A 12,724-nucleotide genomic window follows, 5' to 3' on the forward strand; every position below is an offset into this window, starting at 1 on the left:
CCAAGTCAGCAGGGATTTCAGTAAAACCTCTATCTGTTGGCCACCCACTCAGCTCAGCAAACCACATCGACCAGCCTTTTACTTTACTTTACCCCCCATCTGCCTCTAGTCAAATACTTTGCATATCGTTGCTGCCGGGCAAAAACCTTGTATCTCCATATTCAATTTTTGGGCGGTGAAACCGCCCCTATAAGTGAGATTTGGAAAAATGTACATTTTCCTGCGCTGTGATCTGGGCCCAGGAAATTTGTAGAATTATCCTGCGCTGTGATTGGCCAATCACAGTCTATTCAGGACTGTGATTGGCCAGTGTCACATGACACATGTGCATAGCCCTATATAAGCAACCATAACTTGAAAAAAACCAAATATTGGTTTTTTTCAAGTTATGGTTTTGTCCATCATAAAGAGTGTTTTCAATAAATGTATTTAAATGTGGCACAAATGTATTTAAATGTGGTATTTATCCTTTGTACATGATTGATCGACTCCATTCAGTATTGTGATTAGCTAGCAAGACACCGCCCACTTCACACAGGGTGTGATTTTTTCTTTTCTTTTTGTAAATTAATGCCCTGCTTCGTACTGCAAGAGTGTTGCACAAAAGTAGCGAAAATAGCAAGCTCACAACTTCTGAGTTCGTAGGTTTGCTATTTTTTATCAATTTGAAAGTGAAGGTTTTGTTAAGCTTGTCTGTGGGTTTTTATAAATATGGAACCAATGAAAAGTATTAAAGTATTAACAACAGCTTGTGACTAAACAATAACTGTATTGGATCCATTGGAACACAGGTTCTTTTTTTCAATTTCCTGAAAAGTAATGCTTTTGGACGTACAGGGTTTCCACCCGACAGGGACGATGTAAAAAAAAAAATCAGTTTCAAACGTGTCAAACATGTAACCATCACTGCTCACATACTGTACTTCTATACCTCTTTTACATTGGCATGGATGGGGCATGAAACCCTATAGGCTGATTTTGTTGTTTGTTTTCCACATCAGGTTAAAAACTACAGCAGGGTAAAAACATGGCAGGCTGCATAACACTGACCTTATAGTACACAGTGATGTAAGCAACACAGCTGCAGCTAATCAAATTACTAATGGGTGTGTTAGACTTTAGGTGTGTCAATACTGTCCATCATGCTTAAACATTGGCATCCCCTTGGCTCTGGACACACTTATGAAAATCTAACACACTCATTATTAATGTGTTTGATGCAGCTGTGTTGCTTACTAGTCTGCCATGTTTTTAATCTGCTGTAGTTTTTTTTTTACCTAAACTGGAAAACTACCAAATCAGCCTGTTTCATTTCCCTTTAAGGGCACGGCCACACCTCACTTTTATTTTACCTCTCGCCAATGCTTTGTCAATGCAAATGCGTGGATTCATGGTCTTGTGCATTTTTCTGGAGAATCCACGCATTTGCATTGACAAAGCATTGGCAGATTCCGCCCCAGAGGTAAAATAAAAGTGCGGCGTGGCCGTGCCCTAAGCAGTACATCCACCAGAGGGCAGTTCAGAGTAAAAATCTTTCTGACATCAAGCATGGTGATAGTCAAGGAGATCCTACTAAATGAGCCTGTACTGTAATAACTCTTTTCCCTGTGTCCGGACGAAGTGACATCATATGCACAGTAATAGTTCTTACTTGCACAACCCATCCTCAAAATGTTCTGCCATTTTCAAAAGGTTTTCATCGTGTCTCACTTGAACTATAGATACACTGCCCCATGATTTCCTGTGGTACTTCCGAGTGTTGTGCGTATCCCTAAGCTGTCAGAAAAGGTGCCCCATGATGGATGAAATTAATTCAAAGGTATAGCAACAGATAAGGGACAACTTCAGATATTTACATACTGTACTAGCAGGCTACATATCTAGACAATAATAATTGCTTTTTATAATGAATTATATGGAAATGACTTAAAATGAGAAAAGTTCTAACTTTTTGGCCTACTACCTACTGGCAGTTTGCGAGATAGTTTGCGAGATAAGCCTCAACACAAAGGTAGACCCTCTTCTCTAGACCCTCTTGGTGGCCATAGCCGAACGGGCAGAGGCCATCTGGGAAACAGAAGGTGACTGGTTCGCCTCCCATCCCCGGCTTTGTGTCAAATGTCCTTGAGCAAGAGACTTAACCCCTAACTGCTCACCCCGACTGCTCATCATCATAACCATTTGAGCAGCCATCAGCGCGCTCACCACTCAGGACCCTGTGATCAGCAGACGCAAATTGGCTCTTACACTTTTTGTTTTCTGCAAAACGTCCACCCAGCGCTTGGGGCCAGACCGGTCTGCAGAAGACGCATGATAATGTGAACTCACGCGACCGGGATGGTTTACCAGGCTAGCCATCAGCTGGTTGAAGTCGAATCGGAAACCCCCCACACCCCCGCATCACTGTCTCTCACCTTGGGCTGCTGGTAGTGTTCCATGGACATGGTGATGACATTGAGTCCTATGACGATGGTGATGAACAGGTCCAGGTATTGGCTGGTGCACATCTTGTGGATAAGAAGGCGTGTCGGGGAGTAGTCTGAGTAGTATGGCTTGCTCTGAGCTTCTGTGGGAAGTTGGTGAAGAGGGGGGGCAGGAGGCAATAGAGGAGGGATGGGGAGTAGGAGGCGGAGGTATAGGAGGTGGGGGGTTGTGAAAAGAGTGAGACAGGAACCAGGAGCATCGGAGACGTCGTCGTCTGCCCCCCCTTCCCACCGCGCGGCGGGGGGGAGGGTTGTGAGACAGCACAATGCATACACGCCCATTGCACTCACTCACAGTTAAGAACACGCTCAAGTGCGCTCAGAGCAGGCGGAGAGAGGCAGTACAGAGAGAGGTAATACCAACAGATGTGAGTGAGTTAAATATAGAGCACCAGGAAAACTGAGAGAGGAAGAGAAGAGAGATGAAAGGAAGAGGAGAGCGAAGGAGAGACAACACATAGAAAGAGAGAGAGAGAGAGAGAGAGAGAGAGAGAGAGAGAGAGAGAGAAAGAGAGTGAAAGATACCTCCAGCCAAGTACCCCCGGGATCGCTAGTCATGACAGATCAAATCAGATCCTCCTTTCCAATGATCAACGCTTATTTGAATGAAGTCTCCCTTGAGCGGAGATAAACAGCATCGCTCACTAAGTGTGTGTGTGTGTGTGTGTGTGTGTGTGTGTGTGTGTGTGTGTGTGTGTGTGTGTGTGTGTGTGTGTGCTAGGTATTGAATAGAGGAGGAGCCTGATCTGCTGTTAGACTAGGCCCTGGGTAGTAGCTCTGCTATTTTGGAGCTCTCTCCCTTTTTCTTTCTTCATCTCTCGCTCTCCTCCTCATTTCTTCTTTTGAAGGCTGCGTACATGTATCTCCACCTCTCCTCTATGTCACTCTCTCCCTTCTCTTTCAAAAGACACAGGAGTTAAGTGTTCTCCACTCGTTCATCACCTCACTTCCACAGAATCCACACCGTTGTTAGTCTGCCCTCCATCCATCCATCCATCCATCCATCCATCCATCCATCCATGGTGAATAGATGGATGGATGGTTGGATGGGGGGATGGATGGAGGAAGGGAGGGAGGGATAGAAGGATGGATGAAAGAGAGAGAGAGAGGAGGCTCCCACCGCCATGTACAGTATCACCATATCCATATGGCCTGAGCAGTTAAGTGGAGAGATGGGTCATAGGAGTGAGACACACACACAGAGGCGGTGATTCCTTTGGGGGAAGTGAGCGATCCCTCTCTGGCCAATTAGCCCAGGTACACCACTTCTGCTGCTGTGCTGAGCTGTGACGACGAGTCCCAAGAGACAAGGTTTTTGTGTGTGTGCGTGCGTGTGTGCGTGCGTGCGTGTGTGCGTGCGTGCGTGTGTGTCTCACGCTTCCCTACAGGACTTCTACTTCTACACAAGGGAATGGTAGAGAGCCAAGTAAGCAGAATCAGTTAAGAGCACAACTTTATCAACCCATTTCTATATCTTATCTGTGCCTTTCAGGGATATCTTTTTTTTAGATAGCCAATAAGGGCACATAGCTTATACTGCACACTGGGTACAGTTTCCCAAGTACTGAAATATATGTTAATCTAATGTGTCTGGGATCTTCATTTAAATGTGATATTTCAGTTTGCTGTACCATTTTGTTATCTTTTTAGACCACTCAACTACTGTTGAGTTCTGCAACAGTAAAACAGCAATATTGGCTTCTTTGTGCTGACCCGGAGTCAACACCACACTCACTTACTTTCAAAGTAAAAGTTTACAAATCCTTCTTTTTAATTATTTATTTAGCCGTAACTTTGTCGAGGGGGAGCTGGCCAAGACAGCACACTATTATACGGTTGCACGAATTATAGAATAGAGCGTGTAAAAAACAGACGAGGGACAACAGATACACAACAGTGCTCTTTTTAATAAGGGCTTTGAACTCTCCCAGGGAGACTAAATTATTTAAGTTGTTGTCTGTTCTGGAGGTTATTCCACCAGGGGGAAAAATAGGAGAAAGCTTCTCTACCAAGTTCTGAGCAAATCCTGGCTACCTGGTGGAACAGTCATCTACAGTAGTAGAGTGAAAATCATAACAGCTGTTATTGGGTGATAAGACAAATATGAAGGGCGTTTTCCCAGTATGGCTTTTCAAATAAATAAATATATACAAATGCTGGTGTCTCCTTAGCCTTAATGAAGACCAGAAAACGAATGTGATGTGAATGGGACATTGAGTTGGATATAAAATGTAGAGAACTGTAATACACAGAATCTACAGTAAGCAGCATGCATATTAACACATTAACTGCCAAGACCGTAGTCCTACGGGCCGTTAAATCCAACTGTTAAGCGCCGAGACCGTAGCCCTACGGGCTGCGGTCTTTTCGCGCATGCGCGGTCCGGGTGCACTTTCGGAATTTTTTTGATCCACTTCCGTTTCCGGTTTGATGACAGGAAATAGAATTATTTGGGATCCGGTTTTCACGATCACGCCCGCTCCCATTCTACAGACGAAACTGAAACTCAATTCTCTTCCTGTAGTTTTTTCTCCTCGCATTTCACTGTTTAACGTAATCCGCTCTAACTCAAACATGGATGCCCCGTTTGACACGTGGTTTTCACTGGGAGATACAGGGAGATCTCGCGGATGTAAACAGACTGTGTAGCGCTCAATCTTAAGGATTTTAACAAGATCTATGGCGACATGAAAAAAACAAAAAAACAACAAAAACACCTTGGCACTGGTGAGTACATTATGAGATTAGCCCTTGGCAGTGGATGTGTTAAGTGGGGAGTGTCCTTATTGGCGAAACGTTTCAAAAATAGCCATCACCATGCACACGGTGCAAATTTTAAAACATTTTGAAAACATTTAAAAAATGTTTTGAAAAGTATAAAATAGGGCTTATAAGTAGTTAAGACAGGCCCTATTTCAATAATAAAAACCCAGTCTAACCTTCACTTTGTTTGCAAAGTTTTGCAATTAACTACTGAGCCTTGGGGTCATAGGTTACTGTATTTGGCTAGAAGACATTTTTTGCCTCCTGGTAATCATTGGCATTAACAGCAGGGGCCCCTGAATGCCATTAATGACATGCAAGGCAGCTAATTGTGGTGGCTGACTGCTCCCGAGTTCCTACAGTATGTAGGCGTTCATGCCATTAAAAATGACAATTTGTTTTGAAAGTCTAAAAAGATTTTCGCAGCCAGTAAGCTTCTGGTCCGCTTGGCATGATGTCTTTTCAAATAAAAGGTAACAAATCATGCGTTTCAAACACAGTGATTAATGCTTTTCTCATATCTTGGCTTACAGTGTGCGACGTTTCTAAAGAAAGTAGCTGCAGTTCCTTCCACTGTCATGCTTTCTTCGCATCATAATGCGTGAATGGGGTTAGCCTGGTGAAACACCATATGGTCCACCCACTCAGACAGTGATAAAGCAGGTTGGAGTGTCTCGGGTTGAGCCTCGCCTACAGTCACATATTCAGCGCGGCGATGCAGCTGTCTGGGTCTATTCACTGGGCTTTCCACACAACATCCTTTTTATCGTGTGAGGATATTACTTGTTGGTTAAATTATTATGCCTGTACTGGTTATACTTCCTGTCTGCAGGTGCAAATATGGGCAGCCAGACACACTGAGACAGGCGGAAGCACACACGCACGGTGCAAGCACATACGCACGCACGTGTGCGTGTGCTTGTGTGTGTGCGTGTGTGTGTGTGTGTGTGTGTGTGTGTGTGTGTGTGTGTGTGTGTGTGTGTGTGTGTGTGTGTGCACGGGTGCACGTGCGAGTGATACATTAAAATGTAGGACCATAATAGGTAATGATGCAGTATATCGCATAGACAGTAAACCCCAACAGTGCAAATGGGAGATAGTAAAACTATTCGCTAATCGCTAACTAGAAAACTTTTGCTGCAGGCCAGCATTTTCGTGTTTATGGTTCAACAACCGGGCTGTGTAAATGAAAAGGGATCGGAGTCGTATAAGGTAAAATTTTAAAGTGGGACAAATGAAACAATTATTATTACAGGGGTAGTTCAATCCCACACCAAAAAAATAAAGGAAGTAAAATAACTGACAGGAGCAGGAGAATGAGAGCGAGAACGAACACCCCCCTCCGCTCCGAACTCCATCACACTGCAGTGTTCTTCCCCTGCAGAGGAGTGAGCGGAGCAGCAGCGCTTTGATGAGGAATGGAGCTCGCTCTGCTCCCACAGGCAGAGAACACAGTGTGGTATATACCTCACACCAAGCCTGTGAGTCAAGCTGCCGTCAAAGTGAGTCTTTTGAGGTGAGAGTGAGCTTAACTGTATTTCAGGTTGAAGAATGCAGACCTCATTCATCTCTCTCCATATCGCTCACTCTCGCTCTCCACCTATTAGTTCCTAATAATGTCTTCCTCCTTCGATGATTTGGTGATATGGTACTGTACAGTAGGCGAGGCCTCCTCTCTCTGCTGTTACACACAATTTTGTGGCGACAGAATTGGGCTCAGAAGAACCAAAGACAACAGGTCATGACCCAGACATCGCTGTGTAGGTCATGATACCTGCTCTCTGTGTCTCGATACCCAATCCCAGCACCGGGGGCAATTACACTATAGGCTAAACACATGCATGCATATATTATGTAATTGCATTGGGTTAACAGGAGGTCTTAGCTCTAGCCTTAGTTAGCTCTTAGTTCTGCTTTCTGATCGTTTAAATACTGTCATGCAATTTCATGCAGTTTCTTTGTAACTGTGAATCAGAAGTTCATAAACTGTTTCAGCCTGAGACCACAGTGGATTACATCACGCTCCTCTCAGGCGCAACAGAAAGAGGCCAAGTCGCTAATTTTGGAATCCGAATAAATAGTTCAATAATAAGCACCGCTGTGCGGGCTGGCAGAAACACCTGAGCTCAACTGATTCTAAGGAGATCTAAAACCCCCGACATAAAGCCAGCTGACATCCGTCCAACACCGGCGGAGAAATAGAAAACGTTGTTAGTAAAGACAACAGAGGCGAAAGATTCCCCCCCTGTCCAAAAACAACGCCTGGAGGCCTCGTTTATCCTGGTGTCTTCCTGTGTACTCACCTTACATTCCTCAGATACAATTTGAAAGGGGCAGGGGACCCAGCTGGGGACAGGTGTGTGTGTGTGTGTGGGGGGGGGGGGGGGGGTAAGGATCCGGATTCAAGGATAGGGCACCAGGAGTTGTTTTTGGACCATGCCACACTCAAAAACATAATCGATACATTTCCGAGGCGGTCTTGGTTGGGAAATACAGACACAGTATGCGAGCCCCCCGTGGTTATGGGGGCCCGGTGAACGGAAAGAAGCACCACAGAACAGCACGATGGGTATACCGTGACTGCGTGATTGAGCTCTGGTTGGGGCTGGATTGGATATGTATAGTATGGTTCAGTATGTGGTGGTAAAGTGACGTGGCGTGTTGTGTCGTGAAAACCCTATACTCCAATGAAACGGAGCTCGACCATGAACCTTCCAGAGATGGTAGCGAGGTTATGAGTGTCACATAAGATGTGTGAACACAGTCGGGGTCGCTGGCCAATGTGCCTGCAGGCTGTGTGATCACAGTAGTCAGAGGAGGATGTTCTTGGTGATGCAGGTGGATGAGTGCGATGTGATTTAACGCATGGATTAAAATTGGGATGATGTCAGATGATGGGAAAGAGACATTTTGGATCCTGAATGTCAAAAACAGAATGGCTGCAAAAAGAAGAGCAGGTAACAGTCATAAAAGCAGCCACACAGTGCACTTCATGGATCGAGGGAGTGGAGAATGGAGATGGGCCGACACATGGATCCACACAGCCATGGTTATCTCGTGGTTTGGCTGCTGAGGCTGCTTTTATGACTCAGTTCCTGTGTGGTCAATGGCTTAGTAGTAAAACACTGAAGAGTCAATGTCTGCTGGACAAAATGTTAGGAGCGCCGTCAACGTACAGGTTTTCAAATCTACTTAGAAGCTATAGCGTTGGAGACCCAACTGTTTCAATGGTTTGACTCTTATGTAACTGACTGAGGTTTGGGTCCCTGGCACGAGCCTATACCCACATCCCCAAGCAGATCTTCAAGGAAGAGCAACACTGAAACGATGACGTTTACCTCGAAATACCACTACGCACCAGAGTCCTGCAACGGGCCGGGTATCCGCGGATACCCGACGGGTACCCGCGTTTGACGGGTGAAAACGGGTGAAAATGTTACTTTGATAAGATCACGGGTACGGGCACGGGCGGTACTGAACTAATCGCGGGCGGGTATCATTTTATTGTGAAAATCAGAGAGCACTGTTTCCGCCCAAATAACGTCACTTGTGTAACTTCACACAGCACAACTGCATGGAGCATGCTGGTCAGTTATCTTAACTCACAAAAACACATTGAACATCCTGTTAAACCTTCAAATTAAAACTATCTGCTGACGTAAACAACGACACATGTTTGCTGCGTAGATGCGCGTTCGCGCGTGGCTTAAGCTCGCTCCTCCTCCGTCTTCACTTGATTTCTGTACAAACCTGACCACTGAATGTAGCGCTGTTGTTGAAGGCTGCTATCTTTTTCAACACACTTTTCAATAGGATTTACATTTTACACGGGTAAACGGGCGGACAACGGGTCGTTTATTTGACGGGCGGGGCGGGTCTGGTTCGTATTTTGAAATAATCACGGGTGACGGGTCGGTCTACGGATCTGAGTATTGACGGGCGGGGCGGGCGCGGGTTCTCAAAATTGGACCCGTGCAGGACTCTGCTACGCACTAGATCAGGAATGGGACTTTGAGATCGACACTTGTTAAAGTAAGATTGTATATGGATATTGGGCAAATGCACACTAAAAAACAACATGGATATAAGAGACCATCGCTTCCAAATTCTGCGGAACGGCACTTCCTTGAAGAATTGACTAGTGGAAAAGTACAGGCTCATTCCAGGATGCCCAAACGGCAAAGTTAAGTCAACCCGTTTAAAACCCATTTGGCTCTCCAGGGCTACTCAGAAGCCAGCAAACACTGAGTCAAAACAAACAACAACCATCAAAAGGAACAGTAAAATAGGATAAAGGAATTTAAAAAAGATTCAGCTGGATTTCCCAAATGCTCTGCTGCCTCGCTTTGACACAAAAGAGAAGACAGGAGATGACAATACGGAAAAGAGAAATGGATCTGCATCACAGACAGGAAGGTAAAGGATGAGCAGCAGGGCACATTGAGGAGTCCAGAAGAAAAGAGGCAAAGAAATAAGAAACCATGACATCATATAAAAATGACCGGGCATGATTATTAGGGCTGGGCAATTAACCGAAAATATATCGAAACCGACATTAAGAACCAATAACCAACTTAATCTTTTAATCGATAGATTTTTTATAATTGACTAAATCGATTAGTCTGATTAAGCCCTGTATTATAGTTAGTTATAGCGAAAATAGCCAATCTACAAGCTCACTATGTGTCACAACGCGTTGTGAGCTGGTTGATCTGCTATTTTCACTATATATTCTTTCTTTTAAATAATCGCTCATTAATCGGAATCGAGGCAAAATATTTAAATAATCGTGATATTGATTTGAAGTCATATCGCTCAGCCCTAATGACACTCTCTCTCTCTCTCTCACGTTCACGTTCACGCACACACATACACATACACACACACACATCATTGTGCTGGTTCACACGGTAGACTTACACACCTCTTTCTGAGTCTTACTTGAGCAGGATGTAGCGACTGAAATGGAGGGGGCGGGGCTGAATGGTGAAGGCAAGCGATTGAAAATTGAAATTGAGTGGAAAGGCGGGGACCACAGGAATAGCGATGATGGGCGCATATTAACAAATTACAGGCCGATGAAAAGCATTTTAACAGCGTAATGGTAAAACACAGAACACATTTTCCCCTATGGTTTGATCCAAATGTCATAGTCTCTCGACTGTACTCAACTACCTGTCTTCCCCTAGTTCCGCAACTCTGGCACGCAACCTGGTCCGCCGAGGTTTGACTACATGCGTACATGCGTGTTTGATCTGCCACCTGGGCAGCCTCGTGCACTTTGCCGTGCTGTCGTGGCAATTGGGGCCATATCCAAGGTACACTGGACACACACACACACACACACACACACACACACACACACACACACACACACACACACACACACACACACACACACACACACACACACACACACACACACACACACACACACACACACACACACACACACACACACACACACACACACACACACACACACACAATGAGCAGCTCCTGCTCAGTTTGAGGCCAAACCGAGACAAATTCAGTGGAAGTGCTGTCTGTGCCCGCAGTATATCCACTGTACAATGCAATTCAAAGAGACAATCTGCCACGACGCTGTTGTTCCGCTCTTGACATTTCATGGCATATGAAATATTTATGCGGGAACTGTCAAATCAGAAGCATCCATAGTGAATAATGGTGGAGGATCAAACTCAAAAGGTATTGCATAATTAGTTACATTATTTGTAGCTGACCGTAGTTAATATTAAACTGATTAAGACTAATTATGTGTTTTTGTAAAGTGGTTAAAGCAATTAATTACAGTACTACGTGGCTTTCAGTGGAAAGTAATGAGATTCATTAATTATTACATTACTTTGGATTTTCCGTCAAGAAAAACGCAGCAAAGTTGGTCATCCATCAGGAATTGGACACTCAGAAAATATGCTTTCACCTCATAAATTAACTCCACATCTGAAATGACAACCTCTGAACGTTTTCTTTCTTTTGAATTTACAATTTACAGCAAACGTGATCCAAAAGTGACCTTGTGTTAGTTGAATAGTCAACACCCCCCAAAACAAATTTGTTATTAAGTTATTCCATGAAAGTGATGTTATTTCTGTGACTCATATAGTCAGATAATGACTGAGTTAACAACCCCCACCCACCCGCCCCCACCCAGAGACATGGCTGACAACTCCATGTTTAAAAGGATGGCACACAGCCACAGCGATAAACGACATGATCTGTCTGCACTTCCCTGTCAGCGAGACAAATCTGCATCACATCACAGGCTTGCGTGATACACTGAGATATTGTGTCATAAATCTGAGTTTCTGCAGATGCAGACACTGCTCTGTACAGTATCTTGCGAAATAAAAGGCCTGTGGTAGAGCATAACAGTGCGCACCTCGCTGAAGAGTGCAACACAAGGAATAAAGACTTGAACGACGAGAATGGCTTGCAAAGAATTTGTCCAAGCTACCGTAAGAAGTCTGGGAGGACAGTACTGTAAATCTTCCCATGCATTAATCACCATCCGTCATGATATATTTGAGCTTGAGAGGAGCTATAAAAAAAAGTGAAAAAAGCTATTTAAGATGTTTAACTGACACTAACCACGTGTAAACAAGTTGTAGCGGGTAGACAGACAAAATCCACATAATTTGTTTTTGTCACTTGTGCGACACTTTCAACCGAACAAACTGTGTCAATGCAATGCACGAAACTAGCCTTTAGGGTACAACAACGAGTCGGTCCCCCACTCCCCAGCCACCGCTATGCTATATTTATAGTGCAGACAGCACTACTGACATCACAGACTCTGGCTCTCTTTCTTTACACCCAGCGGCAATCCCCAAAGCACTTAAGAGAAACACAGGGCCAACCCCAGAGGTCCGTCATCAAACATTCATTACGTCAGGCATTTCACTTAACACTTGTTACCTATATACACCTTGTGAGATGAAACTCTAACACCTGCTCTTGTATTGGTGAGACTGCCCGCTGATGGAGGTGACACCTCCCTCCCTCTCCATTTCTCCATTGATATTAGGTTTTAGTAAATAATGTGAAGAAAGGCTTTTTAAATTAAAGTACTTTTTCTTTTTAACAAACTCAGTTTTTTTATATAGCGATGGTGTTATTGATGTATTCTGTTTTTAATTATTGAACTGTAAGTCTGAGGAGCCCTGGCAAATTCTTTCACTATGAAGTATTTTTAAGGTGTGACAATACGTGTCAATAATTCTGATTCTGATTCTCTGGGTGTCTCTCTGCGATCCGTACGGCGATGTGGCACACTGGAAATAGCCGATCCACGAGCTCAAACTGCCTCACGGACCGGCACATGACTCTGTGGTACGATGGAGCATAAATTAGGCATCGTGCCTCCCATGCCACCTCGTGCACTTTGTCTAAAAGAATGTCTCTGCCCTCTCACACTTCTCTCTCTCTCTCTCTCTCTTTCTCTCTCTCTCTCTCTC

General features: G+C 44.5%; 1 protein-coding gene across 4 annotated transcripts in view; it reads right to left on the reverse strand.

Annotated features, from left to right (window-relative positions):
• The window catches only part of cacna1g (calcium channel, voltage-dependent, T type, alpha 1G subunit), a gene marked incomplete at its 5' end in the record, with an annotated part of 186,344 nt that overhangs the window by 28,548 nt on the left and 145,072 nt on the right, over positions 1-12,724 (reverse strand). For 3 of the 4 annotated variants that reach the window (XM_080455501.1, XM_080455498.1, XM_080455500.1), the window contains one exon: positions 2,415-2,566. In XM_080455501.1, coding sequence (XP_080311627.1) covers positions 2,415-2,566 — 152 coding nt within the window. The remainder of the gene's footprint in view (positions 1-2,414; positions 2,567-12,724) is intronic. The other variant, XM_080455499.1, reaches the window with a different exon arrangement.

The sequence above is a fragment of the Gymnoscopelus braueri genome (genome assembly GCF_963280865.1).
Source record: "Gymnoscopelus braueri genome assembly, chromosome: 17".
Taxonomy (NCBI): Eukaryota; Metazoa; Chordata; class Actinopteri; order Myctophiformes; family Myctophidae; genus Gymnoscopelus; species Gymnoscopelus braueri.